The 24422-nt window shown below is 39.3% G+C and overlaps 1 protein-coding gene across 1 annotated transcript in view; it reads left to right on the forward strand.

Moving 5' to 3' along the window:
- Nucleotides 1-24422, forward strand: part of clstn2a (calsyntenin 2a) — a 152354-nt gene that overhangs the window by 93775 nt on the left and 34157 nt on the right. Inside the window, exons 4-9 of the mRNA XM_032531498.1 lie at nucleotides 3288-3399; nucleotides 3632-3728; nucleotides 9984-10133; nucleotides 14847-15032; nucleotides 15950-16207; nucleotides 18839-18960. Of these exons, the coding sequence (XP_032387389.1) occupies nucleotides 3288-3399; nucleotides 3632-3728; nucleotides 9984-10133; nucleotides 14847-15032; nucleotides 15950-16207; nucleotides 18839-18960 (925 nt within the window). The remainder of the gene's footprint in view (nucleotides 1-3287; nucleotides 3400-3631; nucleotides 3729-9983; nucleotides 10134-14846; nucleotides 15033-15949; nucleotides 16208-18838; nucleotides 18961-24422) is intronic.

Raw genomic sequence — 24422 nt, forward strand, 5'->3', positions numbered from 1 at the left:
TGCAAACAGAGCGGAAATACTGGGCGATATGAGCTAAAACTTGTTCTTCTTTGTTTTGTGGCGGGTTGCAACTTTAAAATGACCTCAAACTTAATTGCAATTCATTATTTATTCAGCAAATAACGTTTCCATCATCCATTATTGCATAAGCCGTAAATCAATCAAGATAACATCCGGTGAGACCAAACCTATTTCCTTTGAGTTGATATTCATGAAATTGCTTAAAACTTATAAATGAAAATTCTCATCAGACCCTGTATTAAAGCCGTCAGATACTGGTAATTATTATTATTGTTCTTTATGCTGATCTTGTGCATGATTCACGTGTTAGCCCTCAGTATAATTCAGATTTAAAGTGGGTGGACAAAGTAACACTATATTGACGCAAGAACAAATATTAACTTCAAAGTTACAAAAGCAGCTGCATAATTTAGTCGTTAAGTTCTCACAGAGGCAAACTTTTATAATTTGAGCCTCTCTAACACAAACAGAAAGAAATCAGGATATTTGTAACTGTACTAGAAAATACAACCCTAAAAACGTTTTAGAAAAATTAAAACGTTACACTGTAATTACCAAACAGCACATTAGTGTACTAGATTGCATTAAACTGATGTTCTTGGTATATTTCCCACCCATTTTATAAAAAAGTTGAAATCAAATTTACAAAAATGTCATGCTTGCTCATGTTTTAGTTTATTTTCAGGCATTAACCAAATGCATCTCAACTTGTTGACACACCTGCAAAGAGGTCAAAAGTGATTTGTCCACCTGATTTGGGATTTGAAAGTGGAACTATTGTACTTTTCTGTATTTCCTGTTAATGTATAATGTCATAATGACAAAAACGCCATGGCTAAACTATTTAAACACGGTGGGTTTGTTCAGGACTGGGGGGGGTCGTCTGTCGTTAGGAATGATGATGCAGTGAACCAATCAGCAGTCTGCAGGTTTTCACGTTACCTTTTGTTATCGCCTCTGCTCGCTAGGAACCTTGACTGAGGTGATACTAAAAAAAGTACCTGTTGGCAAGTACCAGGGACTTTTTTCCTAATGGAAAACCATAAAAGACGAGTAGAGTCTAGGTGAGTCGAGGAGAGGAGGTACCATGCAGTGGAAAAATGCCAATAGATAGCTTGGAGGCCAATGCTGGTCCTTTGGGGTCACATTACTGCCGGGACGTGTCCGGTTGGGTAGTGTTTGGTTTAGAACCCTAAGTTTAGAAGAAGGGGCGGCAGCCATAGGCGGTATGAGAAAAACAAAGTGTTTTTGAAGCATGTAAATATGTTTAAGTAGAATCACAAAATAGTATAAACTTGAAAATGCTATATATTAGGTCCACTTTAAGACCCTGCTAGATAGAGGACTGGCTTGGGCTGTGCGGTGGAAATTGTGTTTTCTGAGTTTGTTTGGTAAATGTGTGTAGGGTCCAAATGTATAACCTAGTCCTGCTGGAGTTACACTTCTTGGAGAAAATTCATCCATAGCCCAATACATAACAGCCAGACAAACTAACAAAGATTACATTTATGTTTCTTATTATATATACTCTACAACAAGCCCTCCCTTTAAATTAATGGAGGGCTAAGATAAAATTGGCTTTCAAATATTAAATCATTTTATGTATTACTATCACTGTTTTTAATACGTAAATTAAAGGAAGTAACAGATTACATTTCAATGAAATTGTATTTTTATATTTTCAAGTGACAAATTAATAAGTAAAATAGAAATTTGTTAATGTTTCTTTGTTTACTACAAAAAATATTATTATTGCAAGTTATGATAGGATATTGTCTTTGCAGTTTCTACTGATATCGGGGTTGAGATCAGGACATGATGATGGAGACGAGTCCAAAGAATTCAGATTATGTGCAGCTTTATTCAAACAGTGAACAAACTTTCTTGACAAAGAGAGCTGCCTTTGTACACACACGGATGTACGAGAGTGACCATTGAACATCCGAATAACTGCGTTTCTATACTCTTCTTGTCCTGCACAGGTCAGTTGATCCATTTCTGTGAGACAGGGTTACCTTCAAAACAACTCCTTAGTTGTGAGACACTTCTAATAGTTTTACACATTCCGATCTATTCCTGCAAACGAGTGTGTCCCCTTCATGCTGACCCTGCCGTGGAAGTTCCCTTAGAACAGTTCTGTACATTTGAACACTTACATGCATAAATACCAACCTATCATCTACAATCTCTTCTTTTTTTATTTTATCTTTTCCCCAAGATCTCCCAGTACGTGACCGCTGAGACTTGCAGTTCTGCTCTCAGGATATGTCCCCCTAATGGCCCATCATTATAATGTGTGTTCGTATGTGTGTGCGGCAGTGCTACGTGAATGAGATTGACGGACAGGCAGAATGGCATGGACAGCAGCAAATCAAACCCTCTGGTCCTTCAGTCAAAGACAAGGAGCTGGGAAAATAAGCTGCTGCAGGCTTGGGACTGAAAGGAAGGAGACAGAGAAATTTAGCATCTCAGGGATCTGTGATGAATTTTCAAGTGATGATGAATGACGTGTTGTGTGTGTGTGTGTTGTGTGGTGTGGTGTGTGTGTGTGTGTGTGTGTGTGTGTGTGTGTGTGTGTGGTGTGATTATCGCTGCATGACATTCTAAATAGGCCTCATTAGGCTAATGTCATTAATTAGCCAGATGTGCTTCTTCAGATACACTCAAAGTAGTTGTCAGAGAAGGTCACCAGTGAAGAAAATTTCATGATATGATCTGAATTATTGCTTCATTTATATACTCTGGTTGCATAAATGTTATCGGAGTCCTTTCTAGCAGGTAGGATTCTGTGTTTATGTGTGTGCTTGCATCAGAAGGAGAAAAAAGGTAGAGAAAAAAAACACCAGAATAGGAATAGGAAACAATCTGGCTTTGCAGGATCTGCTGCGGATCAGCCTGTGTAAGTAGATGAGCCTGTTTGATAAAAGTTTGATTCACATTGAATAGTAATTGAAACACATTTCAGAAAGAAATACCAATAAACAACACCTTATGTGAGGTGTTCTTTTAATCAGTTCTTCTCAATCCTGCTTTTCAGGATTACATCAATTTTCCCTATACGCGTTGGAAGTGTTTTTTCCCACTGTCTTTTAATCCTCTCTAATGACTTTAACAGATCTAATTTCTCTCCTTTCTCCTCCATACATCTCTTCTTTACCTGTCTTTTACTTTTCTTTTCTCCGTCAATCATTTCGACTGAACTTTCTTTGCATCCATCCCTCTGTGCTCCCTCTTTCTTAATTCCTTCCTTCCTTCCTTCCTCTCAGGGCGGTGGTTCACATCCAGGTGGATGACGTCAATGAGTTCTGCCCCGTGTTTCGGGAGCCACTTTACAAGGCATCAGTAACAGAGGGCAAAATCTACGACAGCATTTTGCAGGTATTTATGTACTATATTTTAAAGTTATTATATCATATTATTTAATTTAGTTAGTTGCATCTTTCCTTTTTTGTTAGGATCAATCTGACAGATAACTGTGCAGGTTAAGTTGGTTTAACTATGCCACAAAAAATCATCTGGTCTAAATATGTGCAATATTGTGACTGTCTATAGTCTTCTTAGTGTTTTTTAAGAACTGGGATGAAACATTGTTTCATTTTTCATGTTGCAGGTAGAAGCTTGGGACCAAGACTGTTCCCCCCAGTACAGCCAGATCTGTAACTATGAGATCGTCACTGCAGGGACGCCATTTGCCATTGACCGCAATGGTAAGTGTGTATGTGTGTGGTGGTGTGTGGTGTGTGGTGTGTGTGTGTTGTGGTGTGTGTGTGGTGTGTGTGTGGGTGGTGTGTGGTGTGTGTGTGGTGTTGGTGGTGTGTGTGTGTGGTGTGTGTGGTGTGTGTGTGTGTGTGGTGTGTGTTGTGGCTTGGCTGACAGAGAGGCTGGACCATAGTTTCCCGCTGATGTGATTAGGCGTGAAGTATGTGTCCGAGAGAGAGGGCGAAACAAGGGTAGCACAGCCAGAGTCAGTGTGCGTGCCTGGAGGCTTTATTCTTAGGAAAACTTTATTAACACAGTTGTAATGTCACAAATATGCTATAGTATGGGCAGAAAGAGCCACTACAGTGCAGTAACAGTCATGCACAACTGCAGTGATGGTGTAGAGACGTGCCGATGCGGAAGACCCGGAAACGCTGACCTATCAGAGCAGACTGTTTTTTTTTTTTGAGAGGGAGGCTTAAAGAGACAGGCACTAAAACGTAAGGTTTCAGACAGATGGTAATACTGGTATATTCAGACAGTATGAGAATGAATAGTAATGAGTTTTTGAACATTTAAGCATGTAAACAGGTTCTAGTAGAAACCCAAAATGTATGAACTTTTAAATTTTATTACATTGAAGGGGCATTATTCATGTGACACACACAATTGTACAGCAGGTCATCTTTAAGAGTGAACTTGGAAACACTGCTTTAAGTCAACATTGATGAGAAGTCCTGGAAGTGCTCAGAAAAAAAATCTAAATCTGCAGCTACTAAAAGGACTTTTTGAGATTGTTGTCTAAACTGAAACAAAATATGTGGTGAAGGCTGTTATTTTACGGATCATTTGCTTTACGTTCGGGTTGAAACTCTTTTGAACCGTACTAAATTTCAAATGAACTAATAGCGGTTCTGCTCTTGCCTCACTTGACAAACGGCAAGGTAAATATCTTGATGGAAGCAAAAATCCATTATTCTGCCACATTTCTGAATTCTTACAGTGATCTCAGTCCTCTGAACCATCTATGAACATGAACAGGTCTCTACTAAAGACAGACATGAACAGGTCTCTACTAAAGACAGACATGAACAGGTCTCTACTAAAGACAGACATGAACAGGTCTCAGGTCCCTACTAAAAACAGACATGAACAGGTCTCTACTAAAGACAGACATGAACAGGTCTCTACTAAAGACAGACATGAACAGGTCTCTACATAAGACAGACATGAAACAGGTCTCTACTAAAGACAGACATGAACAGGTCTCTACTAAAGACAGACATGAACAGTCTCATCCTACAAAGACATAAAACATGACAGGTCTCTACTAAAGACAGACATCGGTCTCTACTAAAAGACAGACATGAAAAGGGTCTCTACTAAAGACAGACATGAACAGGTCTCTACTAAAGACAGACATGAACAGGTCTCTACTAAAGACAGACATGAACAGGTCTCAGGTCTCTACTAAAGACAGACATGAACAGGTCTCTACTACAGACAGACATGATAGACTAATGCTGAGACAACTGAATCTAGAGATAAACCAGGGAGCAAACAATGTAAAGAAACAATACTATTGAGGTTGATTTTAAGTGTAGGTTTGTAAGTCCTGGAAGATGAGAAGCTTATATAAATCCACAAACTGCTTTTAAACTACTGCAGCGGTCTTCTTTTCATGGATGTACTCCAAACGACGGAATGTGAATACACGTCTAGGCGAACACAATGAAAAGGAAAAAGCAAGCAGACAGCTGTGGCTGAATCCTCTTTATATTGCAATAATGTAGTGATCCCTGAAGTAGCTTTTTCCTCAGTGCATGTCTCCAAAGTTACTCAAAAAAGATCAGTCTTCAGTTTCGACAGCTCGTTTTTTCTTATTTTCTTTTGTTTGTTCGTGGCTTAACAGCAGCCTTAGTTGATTGGAGTGGAGTCTTTTATTCCTGATTGAGAACTATTCTGAGCACATCATTTCTATGTAAAATTTCAGCTTTGGGATTTGCACTGCCTTCTTCCAGAGCTTCCACATCCACACTGTGGTGATCTGAGTGCAGCGTAATCCAAACTGAAGTGAGACTGGAGGCCTGTGTGTGTGTGTGTGTGTGTGTGTGTTTAGAATTCTACCAATGGATGACAGAAGTGCACGTCACTTTCTTAACTGTGCCTTTTTCTTTCTCTCTCAGGGTCATATTTATTATTTTGTCTCTCAGGCCTGCCATCTCTCTCGCATTGACCCTGACAATTACACAATTCTGTGTGAAATGTTTTCAGTGTGTCAGTTTCCAACACGCCTGTAAATATGCAGGAGAAGCTGTGCAGAATAATGAATCAAAATGACATGGTTGATGTGCACATAAGCAAGGGGGTTCTGTGCTTATTTTACAACTGTCTGATGCTGGTTGCACGCAATGTAACCAGCGGATCTGCTGTTTTTAATTGTGGCACAACAGTGACATCATCACTGCAGTTAGACTGCAGATGGAACAGACCCCTGCTGTAAAAAGAAAAAATTGCTGTAACAACAATTGACTTAAGTACACATTACCTATAGGAAAGATCAAAAATCATTATAAACCAGCAAACAAAATTCCTTGAGTTAGCGGTTTCAACTTTTTAAGTGAAATCCGGGTGATTAATCAGCATCATTAAGGCCAGGGGTCTACATCCACAACGTTCCACTTTTGGGATTGCCGCCGGAAATTCCGCCGGATGTCCCTCATCTCTGCTTTCTTTGTTCAAGTTCAAGTTACTTTATTTGTAGGTATATATTGAGGTATATTTTGTTTGTAGTAGAGTTTGTGTTGACATTCTAAACTCTGGTGGATTTCTAGCTAGACTACCTGTCCAATCTGAGTTTTCTGCTGACTAAAACAACTTTTGAACGTACACATGTTCCACCCATGAGTCTGGACTCAGTTGCTCTATAGTTCTGTCATTTGAAAAATTTGAAAACTTGTACTGTTTTGTTTTGTTTGAGCTTGCTGTTATTAATATTGTAGTCACAGTTAGACCAATAAGGTGATGTATTATTATAGGATTGTCTAGCAATATATTGATTATCGCAGAATTGCTGATTGGTGATATTATATATTGATATTGTAAGCCATGTATCATGTATTGTATCGTGAGATACCCTGAGATTCCCACATCACAATTCAGGCTATGATGTCTGGAGGTTGGCAAGTATGCTGATCAGACTTAAATATTCATCATTCTCATGATTTTTGATTTGGCTTTTTATCTATATATGCTTTAGAACTGTGAATTTGGCTGCTGATTGTTTCAACAAAGGGGCTGAGAAGTGGTGACACCAGACGCCTGCGGTGGGTAATGTCACAGAAGGCCTACTCGTGAAATGCATTGGCTTCACAGAGACCGAAAGTCACTCCAATCTGAATTGAAAAGTTGGCAGCTCACGTCTCATTGCTTTTTGAGTTTAACCTCCTGGTCTTTTTCTCACTGTATTTTACAATAGTCTGGCTCATTTGGTTTGGCTTCCTCCCAGGCACAATAATATCGTCTGGGTGAAACTCCAAGACACCGGGCATTTTTAACACCTACTTTATAGGTAATTTTTTTGCATTAAGGGAAAGTGCAAGATGAAATATATAATTAAATGGGTTGTACTGCACTATGCGTCAATTATTCAAGTCGTTTGAATTAAACAGTGAAGGATCAATTCAGAAACACAACCTTTGTTTAAAAAAGGAAATGTAGTCAACCAGGGGTCAGATGTAGTTGTTTGTACAGTGGCTACAGTCAAATTGAGCGCCAATAAACTTTTCTATGCTGTGATTTGGTTATTGGGTAGGATGAGAGGAGGTAGACTCTGTGTGCTGGTGGTGCTTGGTGCTAAGGTGTGGTTACACACAAGACATGGTTTTTCTTGTGTAACAAAGGGACTACAACCGCATTTCATGTGCAACCCCATGTTGTACAATGAAAACAAATGAACCTTGAAGATATACTGTAAGTATAAGTATAAGTTTGAAATCAGCCTTATACAATATACGCAGGGTTGATCGTATTGGTAAAATACAATAATTTGGCTTTTTATTCTTTTAGATTGCTGTCGTTAATATAATTTCAATCGAGTTTTCTGGCCGTGTAGACACACCTGCAGTTCAGGATGCATCGTGGGAGATTCACTCTCGTACATCATTTGCATATTTACCACAAGGAGGGTAAAATGAGCTGCCCGTGTTTTTGGAACACAATTTAACGAGTACATTCATAGGATAGAGCGACTACTGCTAAACCCAGATAGACTTCATTAGCTGCATTTTTGTTTTACATATTTCTCTTTTAAGTTTTTGTAAATTAAGAAAATGTTTGTATGTATGTATCCCCTGTACCAGTAACCAGTGTTCCCTGAGTGCCCTGATAAGTGTCTCACTGTAGGCAAAAATTCATCAGGGTGATATTGCAAACTTTAGAAATATCTCTTTGAAGCCACGTAGGTCATCATGCAACTGTTTTCACAAGCCGAGTAAACCAAGGGGATGCAATGCTGTAGATCCGCAGACAGGATGATGTCATATGTTGCTTGCTAACCAAGAAGAGTAAAATGTCTTTTTTAAATTTGAATATCACCTTACTTGCTGTTGAGAAAGTGGCGTGGGATGGATATGCAGCACCTTAACTACTGTTGTTCACACCTGCTGTGGATCTAATAGCCACTGTAGAAGGCGTTTAAAGGAACTGTCTGACTCGAACCTGCTCACCTTTCTTCCTCTGACATTTCAAGATCAGCTCTGCTCGTTTCTGTGCTGCTGTGCTCTGAACTGATTTCTTCTGTGCTCACTGCACCCCCTCTCCTCTGGTCTCCCCTCTCTTTTCATCTCTTCAGCTGTCCTCTCCTCTGCTTTCCGACAGCAATCAGACTGACAGCCTGTTTCATACAGCCAAGTCTCCAGATGCAAACAACAAAAATAACTTCAGATGTTCTCATACGTCCAGAGAATGACAGACGCGAAAAATCGTTGACAAACTTAAGAATAAAACACTGCCAGCTGTTTGTTCTGTATGATTCGTCTCACATATGAATGTGTTCAATCATCAACTGGAACATACAAGAGTCCTGTTTTCTGTCTTTCTTGATACTCGTCGAGATTTACTGTGCAGCATTAGTTGCAACCAGTTGGAAACCAACATATCTCTGGCTAGAACATAATCTTTAAACATAGCCTGAAATTATCCTTTCCAAAATATTACTATTAAAGATGTTAATGAATCAATTACTGCAAGTGTTTGTCTTTTAGAAAACTGCACTGTAGTCTCTCTATTCTATCTCTCTATCTCTCTTTTTGTTTGTGTGTTTCTTTTGACAAATATCCAGCCATGGTTGAGCAGACCTCAGTTCACCTGGGGCTGCTTTCATGGAGCAAGATTAGTGAGTTACTGTATCTGTAATCTTTTTGTCTGCTGTTTCTGTTGTTTACACATTCAAAATAAACACAATCAATCAAACTTTGGGCTCCAGTGGTCACATAAAACAAACATGTGGTACATAAAGTATTAAATGTTGCAAAGCTAACCTGCTCTAGCACCCTCATGTTTTAAATCAAAATCCGTAAACAGCCTAAAAACAAACTAATCCCCTCTGTCGAAGATTTGAGTCTCTGCTCCTTCAGGATCTCAATATAGACGACGGCGTGGCTTTCACGATATCTTTCTGTGATGCTGGGAAACACAGAGTTCTGTGTTGGGGCTGTAAACACCGTTTCCTTTGTAATCCTATTGGCCTCAGCAGCACAAACAGTTATGATGCTCTTATTGCTCAAGGTGACTCAATTTATTGTACTCTATTAAAAGCAATCTAATACAGATCTAATACAGATTCCAAATACACAAGGGTTAATAAGGCGTGGCCAATCCGTAGCTGGCCAACAATATTTAAAATCATTGTTAAAGTTAATACATTACTGCAATATTAAACATCCATTAAAGTTAACCAGCTCGGGGTTGCACTCTTGGATGACATCTCCTCTATCACACTCTTTTCTTCTTTGTTCACTGTTATCCTGGCGACAGGTGAAGGCAATCCATCATTGTAATTTTACATTGACTGTTTACAGAGAGGCTTAGATATACAAATGCATGAAAAGTTATGTTAGTTTTCTTTTTCCATTTCTTTAATGCAATGGCAGTTTGCAGAAACTGTTTCTTGCTTCATTATTGTCATTAAAGTATAACAGTTTCTTTTTCTCTCTCAATGAATAATCCTAATGAAATCTCCTCTTTGTTTTTGTGTTCTGTAGGTAACATCAGAAACACAGAGCGGCTGAGCTATGACAAGCAGCAGAGCTACAAGATTATGGTGACAGCCTTTGATTGTGGTCAGAAGAGAGCAAAGGAGGATGTGGCTGTGCATATTGATGTCAAGCCTGTCTGCAAACCTGGATGGCAAGGTCAGCGATAAAGAAAAACGTCTTTTACATTCAAGCCATTGCCAAATGAGTTGATACAAAGCTAATTGAGACTATCAGTTCCACAAAACTCTCTCTGTATTTCTCAGTGTGTGTTTTGAAAATGGTGTCATCCGGCGATTTCATATGCTGAAACTCAAGTGAAGATAATTACCTCTTCTGAAGAGTCCATCATGTTTTTTTCCCTCCTCGGCTACACATAACTGTGTGGAGGAGGGGTGGGGGTGGGGGTGGTGTGCAGTCACGGAAGGCTTGTATCATTGTTGTCATTACTTAGAATCCCTCATGGGAGAGACAAAAACTATGCAGTGTAGCTTTAATTTACCTTGCAATAATTGACAGATATTTACTTATCATTATGCCGGTATAAAATGCACTGTCATAGTTTAAACATTCTTAACTGAAAAGCAGTTATATAACAATTGAAACAGACCGTGCAGGTTTTTAGCATATCCTTTCCCTTCGAGGGAATTCTATCTCATTTTAAGATGAATGTCTCTCGAGGAAATCAAAAGACCTGACAAAAATCTCCAGAGGGAAAGTTGACTGGAGTGTGTGTGTGTGTGTGTGTGTGTGTGTGTGTGTGTGTGTGTGTGTGTGTGTGTGTGTGTGTGTGTGTGTGTGTGTGTGTGTGTGTGTGTGTGTGTTTTTCCTCATCCTTAAACATCCTAGCAGCTTGGCATTCGAGCCAGCCCGTCTCCCCCGCTGCTTCACCTGTCAGCATTGACAGCATCTGGGAAGTCAAACTCACACAGGAACGAAAGAGGAAGCCAGAGAAAGATAAGAGGGGAGAGGGGTAAAGGAAGAAGAAAGAGATAAAGAAAGAGCCCAAATGAATGGCAACTCCAGGGAGGAAAGAGAGAAATAAACTTATAGCGTATGAGAGAGGTGATGGTTACGTCAACAAAAAAAAGTCTTAGTTAGTGAAACACCGGTGTGCTGCAAAGCTTTGGTTTTATTATCTGAAAGCACATGATTCTTAGACATCCGAGTAAGTAGTGCTGTTAAAATCCATGACCAGATCACCTTAACAGTTTACTTAAATATATATGATATAAATATGAATCCAGTCATGATGATATTATTATTATTATATATTATTATTATATATAGTAGTGGTAAAGGGGTAGCTCCTGCTTCTTCCTATTTCTTTTCAAACATGTTAATTTAATATTGTGCTCATTTGTGTAATAGCTTTAATGTTTGAAATAAATACATTTGTTCATTCATTCATGCATTTATTCATGCATTCACTCCCATCATATCATTACTAAGCTCCAAGACAAATTGAGACAAGGATGATACAAAACAACTAGTGTATTGATGAACCAAAGTGTTTTTGGAGTGCCATAAACTAGAAAAAAAGAGATATACAGTCTTGATAAGTTAGATTTTTGTTTCATCTGTTTGCATTAAAAATTACAAAATGCTGTTGTGATTTAAAGAAATGGATTTCACCTTCTCCTCAGCCAATATTTTCATAACTCTCACTGTGACATTCACAAAAGTTGTTGTATTTGTTTAGCTAAAATAAGGAGTTTTAGAGTAGTTCCGACTTGTCAACAAAGGTCCAAGTACTTTATTTCCTAAGGACACGATGTAACTGTGCATGACGGTTTTGTTGGATGTTTGTCAGCTACCCTAAATATTCTTGCTAACTCGCATGCTGGCTGTCTTGCTCCATGTCTAACGGCATCATATAGTTGTGTGCTATGATAAGAGAAGATCATTTAAAATAGAAAATCACATGTAGCCAGGCCTAATGTCACAAGAATGTCATAATGTCAAAGAAAAGATTCTTTAGTGCAAGGAGAGCACTTACTTAAAATGGTGTGAATGCCAGTTGTTTTGGCTTTAGGGACAGTCATTGAGGGAAATGTCAGTGCACATCACAGAGGAGTGCAGATAAAGACAGTCAGTACAGTGTTGAGAAAGTAGTCTGAAATGACATTTGACTTTATGTAAATGTCATCGTCATGTACAGCAGAGCTCTGAGGGGCCAATGATGTTAGCGCAATAGGCCTAAAAAAGTAGAAAATATACAATTTCTTTTGCATTGACTCGCTATTATACCCTGCTAACATCCTCATCAATGTTGCATGATGCTTTGCCATTTTGGCTCATGAAAGAGGCCACACTGCATAATCCTGCTGTAAAACCCTTAACCCATAGTCGCTTGAAGCCATGAATAAAACAAAATGCAATTATGTATTCAAACATGTTTTTTTAGTACACAGCCTTATTTATTGTCTGTGTGTAAAGGTCAGCAGTTTTTCTGCAGCTCTCTTTTTGGACAAAGGCTCTCCGGTATAAATAGAGGCAAAAATACGTCTTGCGCCACCTCACCTCTCACTTGTCCTCGCCTACCTGATCGCAGTCTGTTCCTCTCTTTGTCTCAGGAGACTTAATGTCATATTCTGTAGGCATGGAAATAGCTGCCAGGTGTCAACACACACACACACACACACACACACACACACACACACACACACACACACACATTCACACACACACACACACACACACACACACACATTCACACACACACACACACACATTCCTGGGGCCCGTTTCAGGAAGGAGGTTTAACAAACCGGTGATTGCGCGACATGTAGTTCCAATGAGACATGTAGGAGGGCCGAAGACAAAAAAGTTGCATAGTGTTGCTTTAAGCACGTGCACCACCACTATAAAAAGGCAGCATTAATGGAGCCATGATACTAAGATCCACCATGGCAACAACCACGAACAAATCGGTTGGCACACTTTACCCCTCTGGAGTTACAACTGCTCGTGCACATAGAGCGAGTCAGAAAATTGCTGCTTGAATCAATGCGTAAGCTGTAATATTGTGTATTAATTTCATATTTAATCACAGGTGAAATCATTACTGGTGAAAACTGGAATAGTATTACATCTATAATTTCATTTAGAAGCAATCTTGCTGGCAAAAAAATAACTACTAATCCCATTCTGAGGTTTCAGCACCATGTCATTAACAGAATTAAAATTTCTAATCAATTATTTCTTTTTAATGGCTCTCACTGGTGTCCAGGGAACACTACAAAAGCATTTCAAAAGCGTATCAGAGTGAGGCTAACTTTTTTAACGGCTCTGCATGCAGTGGCTTTACTAGTATGCCCTGCATCACCAATGGTGTAAAGAAAACTGCAACAATAATGCGACACAAAGAATCTGCTGGGATGTAAGAGCATGTCCACGATGGGTGACGTTAGTGATGTGAGGACGGATAAGGTATCTAGCTTACATATCGGATCAACTGTAAAGAAAAACAATACCGCTCAAATAGGTTGTCATCTGGAAATGATGATAAATCTAGTCGGGCAACTCAGGCCTCAATGTCATCTCCCGACGTATGTCTAACTTCCTGCGAAGTAATACAGCTTCTTCATCAACGTGATCGTCGTCAAAAGAAAAAAAGTTTTATAGTGTGCCTAACATAGTTAATGTTAACCTTGTTTTTTATTCAAGCAGATGACACAACCACACTAAAATGCGCCTGTTAATGACTGAATGAATGAATGAGGAAATGATTGAGCGCTGTGTCAGAGGGAGGAGGTTTATTGAAGAAAACCTGCTCCTGACCAGTTTAGGTTACCCTAGTTACCATAGTAACTGACTCTGAGGTTGAGTTACGGGCTGGAGTTACCCCTCTCTCTCTCAGGTTTAAATAACATCCCTTTCTGAAATGGAAAACCCAGAGTTTCCTTCATGTATGTAGTCTTGTGCATTATATTATGTCTTGTATTATCCTGCTGTCTGCATATATCCTTTTCAGAGTGCATGTGGCGGCGCTTTCACTAGCTGCGGCTCGGAGGCTCTCTAAACTCTCTAAACTGTATTTCGTTGCATTGTACCTGTACATGTGTGATGACAATAAAGTTGAATCTAATCTAATCTAATCTCAGGGATAACAAACTCAGAGTTTTCACTTAACCTGCTGTCTGAAACGGGCCCCTGTTCACGAGCATGCTTGTGAATCCCTTTCACCACTGCAATTCAGAGATTCTGGTACATTGAGGATAGATAAAAGACCTGGGTAATGAAAATATAACACCTGACAACACGACTGACAGTTATAAGGAGGTCAGTTAGTGGTGAACCTGTAGCATAGAACAAAGACAACCCCTCCCTTCAACAAACTGCTAGAGACTACAGTTACTTGAAATATTTGAGGCCGATTATAAAGTGTGGTGTACAATTGAGAGAGATAGGTCAAACAGAACAGAACTCACAATGACCAAAATAGTCCATTTTTTTGTCACACCACAGTGAAACCACAACCAACATCGTACTGATGCTTAGATATCCCACTGTGTTTGTATGATCAACTTAGTAAGAATGCTACGTACCCTGAGATAAGGTCCACTTGAGTGAAGTGTTCAAAAGGACTAACAGGAATATGAGATCTCATCCCAGCAATCTAATTTCTGAGAGGTGAGACTAAGATAGACCAGCCATCAGGTGTCATTTCACATACAGTAACAATGTGCATGTGCATACTTTTGTTTTTGTTACATAATATGAAAAATGATTACATTCAAATAAGTAGAAAAAAACAACCATTGTCGAACTATGTGATAGCAGGTAGCCTGTAATTGCAATATACCACTGACATGTCTAAATTAACTACTTACTCTATAAAAACTACTCAACATATGTTGACCCTTAAAGGTTGGAACAAGCGGGTGGACTATGAGCCAGGGACTGGAAGCAGGCAGCTGTTTCCCAAGATGCACTTGGAAACGTGTGGAGGTCCCCTGTCTGGCGTGAAGGCGATGGTAGAGCTACAGACCAATCACATCGGGAAGGGCTGCGATCGGGAAACATACTCGGAGAAGTCTCTGCAAAAACTCTGTGGTAAGTAGAGAGAAAGGTGAGAAAAAGAAATGAGTTGAAGTTCCATTAACTGCTTTGTTGAAATAGTGAGGTGCATATAGGAGTTGGGGACAATTTGAGAGCAAAGGGTAGTAATAATAATTATGGACCAGGAACAATTTAATTCAAAGACGAAATTACCTCTAGACATCTTAGACTCTGCAGTATATTAATATACCAATTTCTGGTGTCCCATTTCAATCCCGCAGACTATTTTTAAATGATGTGTTTTGTTTTTGCTTCCCGAAGCTAGTTTGCACTGCAAAAAAAGTATACAGCACTGTCTATTACACTGTACAAACCGAATATTCCTGGTGAGAAATACAAATTAATTTGTTTTTTTGAGAAAGAAAGGAAAATTGTGTTGTGCACAATGAAAATTTTCAACATTTCTTTCTTTTTGAGACTTTCTTACACCTCAGACTCTATTTGAAATGTGTCAATATGTCAGTTAACACAGTTGGGATTTACATACTGTATGTTGTCTTGTATATCAATGATTTGTTCTCAAAATATGTACAATTGCCATATTGTTACTGTATCTACAGTAGGGCCCACACACATCTTATTTCAATTTGGGTGCAAAGTAATGTACATGTTGACAAATGTAAGTTTTATGTACAGTAGGTAGATTCAGTTAGTAACCATGATTATGTGACAAGAGCCACAACAAATGGCACACAGGAATACCAGATTACAATAGGTATATTCACCATTTCTTAGTTTAATCTAGAATTCTGACATGCACTAACATTAGGTCATGAACTGATGTATGCTGACTTATGGTACCAAGAGAAATCTCATAGTAAAAAGAAAATTGTGGGTAAGCAGTTTCTCTGCAGGTCAAGTCTCTGTGCAGCCGTGTTGACAGCGTTGTCTCGTCTGATTGGCACATCCAGGTGCAGCATCTGGCAGCACCGACCTCCTTCCTGCCCCGAGCTCCTCCTCCAACTGGACGGCGTCTCTGCTGACTGACAGTGGCCGCGACAGCGACCTTATCTACAGATTTGACGGACGTCAGGCTGCTAATGTTCCAGATCATGTGGTCCCCCAAAACCTGACAGACCAGGTCACCATAGCAACATGGATGAAACACGGGCCCAGTCCAGGACTCAGAGCTGAGAAGGAAACCTTACTGTGTAACTCTGACAAGACTGGTGAGGAAAGAATTTCACACATGCTCGCTGTTAAAGGTCCCGTGGCATGAACATTTCACTTCATGAGGTTTTATAACATTAGTATAAGTTCCCCCAGCCGGCCTATGGTCCCCCAGTGGCTAGGACTGGTGATAGGTGTAAACCGAGCCCAGGGTATCCTGCTCTGCCTTTGAGAAAATACAGAGCTTTGCTGCCCAGGGAATTTGGCCCACCCGTGAGAGAGAGACATCATGGCTTTCAAACAAGCAAAGTGGCAGTTGGTCAAGGCCACACCCCCAGCCTCCACCTTACCCCCCCCCCTCCTCCTCAAAAGCTACAGACTCAGAAATGGCACATACTAAGGAAAGCTTATTGTGGGACTGGCTCTAGCTGCTCTAATTCTGCACCAATGCAGAATTTTCACTGGGAACTACTTGATTCTTACATCCCTTTTACTGAAACTTTTTTCACTTTGATTTCCTAGTGTCCATTACATTAGAAACATACAGTACTATAAACAGAACATGATCAAAGCATCCTTTCAAAAAAGTACAAGACAATTAGGCAAAGACTGAAGCCCACAATGACAAATGCCCTTTGAAACTTTAAACTTTTCTTTCACTGCATATCTGAACTAAGCTGCTTGAGCTGTGTAATTAAGCAAGCCATCTGCACGTTGCACGCTCTCACAATGGTCTCACAGATGGCATATTAGCTTACAAAATGTGTAGTCAGATCTTGGAGATGCAAAAATGCAGAGTGGTTTGTGTTAACCCATCAGAATATCATAAACCCTGTTTTCATTTGCAACTTTTTGGCTTAAGGATGGAAATGGTACCAGGATGCTCAGTGTGACATCAAAGGTGAGCGATAGGGACACAATAAATAAGCAACATGTCAGTATAATTACTACATTATTTATCAGAAGGTAAAAACGTAAACGTAAAAACGCAATGCTTATTTTATTGAAAAAATGTTGTATTCAAAAGTTCACACTGTGACAGATTTTAGCAAAATGATATGTACTGTAGAGGAAATAAATAACAATATCGACGTAGAAAATTCCATACGAAATTTGGACGGGGTGTGTGTGGGTGGGCGGGTGCATGTTTTAATTATTTTTATTTAAATAAATTAAACATACACAAAGATAAACACAAACGGAAGTGATGTAGATATTAAAAAAGATATTTAAAAAATTCTCTTTTTTTAAATATATCCTTAGTCCTGTATGTGTTACTGTACAATCTAATATATCTCTGTCTTTAAAATCAGAACATAGTTTGGATGAGAACTTTTCCTACTACTCTGAACAAATGTTCGGTCCTCCAGAAACCTTTTATTAGGATTGCGATTTGATCAGTCACACATCTCATCTGCTCCTGTATTTTAGAAACTCCAGATTCATAGATTATAATATTTATGACATCAATATTTGAGAAATATATGTTTTTATTCATAAGATACTTTCAGGTGAAGGGAATATTCCTCAGCAGTTCGCAGGTCCATTCCTACCCACTTCATCAAGCTTCAGATCTTTGTACTCCTAAATTTCTCACTTGCAGAGTTCAATTTCTTTGTAAGATTTGAATGATCAGGTCGGTCAGGGGCTGTGGCTCAGTGGTAGAGTGGTCTCCTGCCAATTGGAAGGTTGGTGGTTCAATCCCTGGCGCTGCAATCCCACGTTGAAGTGTCCTTGGGCAAGACGCTGAACCTTCCTGTACTATGTAAAAGCGCTTTGAGTAGTCATTGAGACTGGAAAAGTGAACATATAAGAACAGTCCATTTATAGAAAGCTTTGTTACCAGTTGTTTATGTGTTGGTCGTCTGCTTTTCTTAAATTGCTGTGAGCTGGACTGAGATACACTGAATTGAAAATGTTTTTGACCAATCATTTGTAGGCATTTTAAACAATGTGCACTGTTTGTCCAATTGTTACAAAGCTTGCAGGTTATGTTTTATAACGACGTTGGACCCACATGTGTGAAATTACTTTGAAGTCGCTATTGAGAAAATAGGTTTGAACCCTCGAATCGCCGCTTGCGGCTATATTTATCATATATATTTTACTGTTAGTTTGCCACTTTTTTTGACATATTATTTTCAGTATGTTAATTTTTGTGTTGTGTTTGTGTAATTTCAACGCTATTTAGGTATAGGCTTCAAATAAACCCACTGGGTTTTCTGCCTCTCCTGCACTGCAGAAAAAATACAATAAACATCAAAGACAAAATACACCTCAAGCTCAAGTGTATTATTAAAGTATGGCAAACGGGACTTGCCTTTCATTGGCATCTTATACAGACACCGGTCAATAATAAAAACATAGATGGATCAGCAGAATGCTCTCTGTGAACAAACCTCCGGTCATGCTGACAGCTGTGTTTTGATGTGAAGAACCCATCTGTGGTAGCTGAAAAGAGTTTAGTCATTCTCACAGCTGTGCTGTGTGACATTTTTATGGATGATCCCAGCACGAAATCCATTAAGAAAAACTTAAGGAGCGGAAGCGTCCGTGTTTTATCCTCAAAGTACAAGTAGAGAGTGTAATGTTGTTGATTCATACACTGCGTAATGTAGACCTATGTTTAAATGTGTGCATGTGTGGGTGTCTTTGTGTGACCATGCGTGTTTGTTATCTTCCTGTTGCAGAAATGAACCGCCACCATTACTCTCTGTATGTCCACAACTGCCACCTGGTGTTCCTGCTCAGAAGAGATTTCACGCAGGTCGACACTTTCAGACCTGCAGAGTTCCACTGGAAACTGGAGCAGGTGAGAGTGAGTGTGTGTGAGCGTGTGTCCACGTTGTCCTATTTGAGTGTGAGCATAGATTCAGGGTGATTTTCTACAGCAGGTGAAGGGCTATCATTACTTGTGTAGTGAAAGAAGAGGCTCTTTATTCTAATTACCGGAGGCCCTCCATCACTTTCTTCTGCTCTCTGCTGGAGATAAGAGGGTAGAATACACTGTTATTTTACGCACACACGCGCACACACACACACACACACACACACACACACACACACACACACACACACACACACACACACACACACACACACACACAAATACAGAAGCATAGACCCAAAGTGGAAAGTCAGTTTAGTTATGGGTAATAGCTCACCCAGCAGCAGACCTCTATTATCTGTCATGCTTCTGGAGAGTTGTGGAACTAATTTGTGATGAAGTTTACTGTTTTACTGTGAAAGCCTTTGAGAGGAAGAAATTGCACCATATGAAGTTGCTTCGTTTAGAGAGATATGCATGTAATTCTGTCTATTTTTCCCTGTGGAAAAAAGGGACAGTGCCGTTGCTACTGCAATTATCTTTCAGATATATTCAATACTTAAAAACCCTTGAATTTCACAAGATATTAGGCACAGCAGGCAGGTACTTTATCGTATTGTACTGTAAATATATAGATTTTAGGTTTTAGTACTCAAAGTGACATCAGTGTGTGCCCCCTCCCTTTAAGACATTACAATGCAGGGTGAGACCATTGACTGTGGAGTTCAAAGTCTTGCTCAAGGACACCTCAGTGAGGTGGATGCTTGAATGACAATCCTCTGGCTGAAGGCCGTCACTCCAGTCCTTCTAGCTCACAAGGCAGTCACTGAACAGAGGAAATCCCTGGAGTCAAAATGATTTTCATGATAAGCCAATGAACTTGGTAATCGAATCTCCCCTTTGTACAGACTCTCCCCAGCTCACTAATAATGAATGGTAGATCTTATCTTATCGTTTACCTTTAGGACACAGTGTACGTCCACCTCATACTGAAATGATTAGAAAAAGCTTCAGAATTACAGCAAGCTCTTAGGAGTTTTTGCTTACTAGGCAGATTATAAGAGATTTGTAATTGGGTCTTTCCCTGTATGTGTGCTCATGGCTGTGTGGCCATACATCAGCATCTGTGTTTACTCTGATGATTTTGGATTTATCCAATTTATTATATTTTTTATCTTGCAGGTTAAAGTACATACAAGGCTCAGGTTGCTTGTGTTACGCTGTCATTCCTTGTGTGAATGCAAACATCCCCAGTGCATTTGCTCTATCTCTGCTTGTGCCGCTGTGTACCCTCCAACCAGGTGGTTGTTTGTTCTAGGTCAAAGGTAGATTGAAAAGTCTTTTTTTCAGCCCAGTGTTTTTTCTCCCGAGACCCACAGACGTGGATGTGACAAAGAAAAGGGCAGCCAAGTAGCAGACTGCCGAGTTGTCTTAGCAAACAAACAAACAACCTCAAGACTCAGTTCTATTTCAGTCTCTTCTTCTTTCTTCTTCTTTCTCTTAATCTCTCTCTCATTCTCTGCCAGACACACACACACATACATGCAGTACATAGACAACAGGGGTCCTATTTAAGCCTGCACAAAATGAGGAAAATATCTAATTGCAATTATTTTGACTGATATTGCGATTGCACTATGATTCACGGTTTTGTGAATGATCATGTTTGGATCATTGTTCTCATTTTCATTGACTACTATTAAATCTTAAAAGTGCTCTAAGCTACAACATTTTTTGTCACATACAGCAAACATCTCCTCATTATCTGCAAGCTGCCTGTCCCCAGAACACACTGTATAAAAACGTGTGTCTGTAGACAGCCCAGGCTCCACAAACGCCAACAACAACAAAACCCACCCCCACCACAAAGCATACACAGTGTTCCAGCTTTACAGCCAATAACCGACAAGAAGGATTTGGGGGGGGGGGGGAGATATTCCCACCCATCATCGCTTAGAGCACCTTTTTTTTTTTTTTTTAAAGAAAAGGAATATAGTGTCAGTATTATTTTTTTTAAGTTGGATCTTGTGAAGGACCCCATGGAGCAAGCATGTACTGTAGTGCCGTCAAAGAGAATATGTGATGAGTTACTTACAGTACAAATCACTGCAGACTCTTATTAAACATAAATGGAAACTGGTCTAAAATACTGGAGGTTAATGAGAGAAAGGACATCACCATAGGAGCACAATTGGGCAGAATGAAGGGAAAACCCACTCTGTGATCATCAATCTGTGATGTTGTGAGTGCAGTTTGGTGCATTTTGGTTATCACCTTTGCCTAATATGCTTTTTTATGGTAGTGATTTCTACATATTTGAACATGTTGTGCACCTAACCACTATATTGGTTTTACATGCAGGTTGAAAGAGCAATACATTAGGGACACTGGATTGAAGAATTATTTTTGTGAAAACATGTCTTGCTTCTGGATTGCATTATTGACTACAGGCTACTGCCAAAGATGAAACAGGTGTCTATGCCTCCTTTTTTTTGTAGATTTTGGCCTCTGTTATTGTTGAGTCTCAGTACAAAATGGTCAGTATAGAAAGAAACCACTTTGTTTTGAATCTGAAAAAAATGTGTGCCCTGGAGCAGCACACAGGATTTTTATGTTAAAGAAAAGTCAGCACAGCTGCAGCCCTCTGAAAATATAATATTCTAATTGGGTTTTTTTAAGATGCCAGAAGGATCAGAAGACTGTGCAAATAAAGTGAAAATGCAGACACAGGCATCTTTAAAAATATTCTTTTATTTTAAATTGAGGACCGTCAACCATAACCAACATCATGGTTGTGGTTTGTCAATTGGATTTCATAAGATACATTGAAATTCTTCTTAAATCCATTATTAGCTTTTAAGAGCAAAAAGAACAAAATTATTTGTAGATGCAAACAGTCAAAGCTTTTTCTCTTCAGACATTTTTGACATGCCATAACAGGAAAAGCGCAGGTGTAGCCGTATCCCGTTCAGATGACCCAGCTCCAGTTCTTGCAAAGCTACAGTGACAGCTTATGGAACAGAGCCATTGTTAGTGTTGTAGGTTGCACCCATAGACTGTTATAAACAGTCTATGGGTGCCTGTGCTTTTCCTGCTATGACAAGTCAAATGCTGCAAAGTAACTCCCTTATTTACTCCTTCACTCAATAGTTTACTCTGTAGTGAGCATCACTCACAGATGTACTGCAGTGTTACATGACTGTCATTTTGGATCTACTGTATGAACGGCATTGCATTGGGGGATTGGTAGTGCCATAGATTCTTCCCTTGTTCAAATATATAAAACTGTTGATGGCACAGTATAGCGGATACATTTCCCACTAAATATTCCACTAAATAATACTCAAATGAGTCAGGGATTTCTGCCACACCTGAAACGTCAGCTGTGAAAAAGGTTTATTATTCTGGTTATATGTATGCATCTTGACCTATGTTTTTACCCGGTTTTTCATGTTATTAAGTTTAATTTCTTCAAAGAATTCAGAGAATGACAAAGCAGTAGTTTTAATTACTTTTTTATAGATCCATACAGTATAAATTTATATAATCGTGATTTAAAAATATATTTTAGCTCAACAAGCTCAACATCTTTCATTTATTTCATTTTTTATATTTTTATTGGAACAAAAATTAAGAATATAAAAAATACAAACGTTTGTAGCAACACACCAAAGGAAAAAGAACAATATACAGTTACCAATAATATCAAAAATACTATTACAATTAATATTTTCAAATACTGTCCGAAAAGGACTGCAGATACACAGTGTCCGATTATAATACAATGTAACATTTTTATGTGATTAATTTTTAGCTCTCTCTTGTCAAAGAGATCTGGATACGCAATGTATACAACTTCCTAATAAAAAGTAGAAAACCTCACTCAAATTTTTCATTCATTATTGTCCTGATTACTCTGTGACTAATCGAATTAAGTCAATACTTTGGTTCAGTATTTCTGCTTCTACTAAAAAAAAGGTAATTGGTAAGAACTACTACCGTGCCTTGTGGTTAATAATGAGGACAAACTCACCATGTAAGAGACTTGAAAAAGGAGTGTAGTGGATTAAGGGAAGAAAGGAGGTGACTGTTGGGTGTCACAGCTTCTTACTGTCCTTATTCTTCCAGCACTTAGAAAGCACACTCAATGGCTTCCACTGAAACTCCATTTAGCTCTATTGATTTTGCAATTCTCATCCTGAGAGGGAAGGGACAGAGGGGGATGAAAGGAAGCTGGCAGAGAGGGTAAGAGAAAGAGGCTTCCATTTTCCACATTGATCGAACACACTGAGGGAATGTCACATCTGACAGAAACCTACACACACACATCTACAAGAGCTCACTTATTTTGGCAGTGTATATGTGAACACACACAGACACACACACACACACACACACACACACACACACACACACAACACAACACACACCACACCACATGAGTGTATTTTCATTTACATCCTTGAGTTTTATGAACCTATCAGTTCAGTACAGGTGTTCAAAAGATATTCACCCACAGTCAAAAGGTCAATACAATCAGGATTCATTCTTGGAATGCCCTGTAAGCCGAAGATGGTTGGAATCGGTCACGTGCATGCAAACAAAGGCACACAAAGCAAGAGAGAGAGGGAAAAGTCGATAAAGAAGAAGCCATTTTATCACTGTCTGCAACTTTTGAATCTATTACTACAGTGAAGGTTTAAACAGCTTTCTAAGTTTTTTCACATACACACGTTCTTTGTGCTACTGTGTGTTTGGTGTGTGTGTGTGTGTGTGTGGTGTGTGCGGGGTGTGTGGGAGTGTTGTATTGATGGTGTGTCGTGTGGTGGTGTGTGTGTGTGTGTGTGGTGTGTGTGTGGGGCGAGGCGGGGTTTGGGTGGAGGGGTGGGACATGATTTTTAAACCCTTACAATGAGTGTATTTTGTACTCCCATGATCGTGGTACTTTATAGAATTTTAAAAATTAAAGGAGTGTTCAAAACAGAAGGTTAAGAGTTGAGAAAAATACACAGTATTTTATCAGATTTCCCAGTTCTTGAGATTTAAAAAGATTAGTTAAGGGCCAAAGATTTATTTCTGTTGGCAGCTGTTTTGCTCCAATCGAAGACAACTGTACTATTGACAGTGCGGATCACGTGATGTGAATCACCGTATACCATCAACTTTCCAATTTTACCAATTACACAGCTTGGAACAACTGCAGCCCAAATATTTATCATTTATGTCAGAGTTTGATGGTTGTGACTGAATGTTGGAGAAGTACAAAATCACTCTCATTGCTTGTCCATACAACATCTACAATTATCTGCCTTATCTGCCTGGTATTACCAGGTTCTGTTCTCTGTCCTGTGTTGATTAGAAGCCTTTCTCTGTTTTGGAGATTAATTGGATGGTGTCAGTGATGTGTGTGTGTGTGTGTGTGTGTGTGTGTGTGTGTGTGTGTGTGT

Source organism: Etheostoma spectabile, chromosome 12, assembly GCF_008692095.1.
Source record: "Etheostoma spectabile isolate EspeVRDwgs_2016 chromosome 12, UIUC_Espe_1.0, whole genome shotgun sequence".
In the NCBI taxonomy this organism is placed as follows: domain Eukaryota; kingdom Metazoa; phylum Chordata; class Actinopteri; order Perciformes; family Percidae; genus Etheostoma; species Etheostoma spectabile.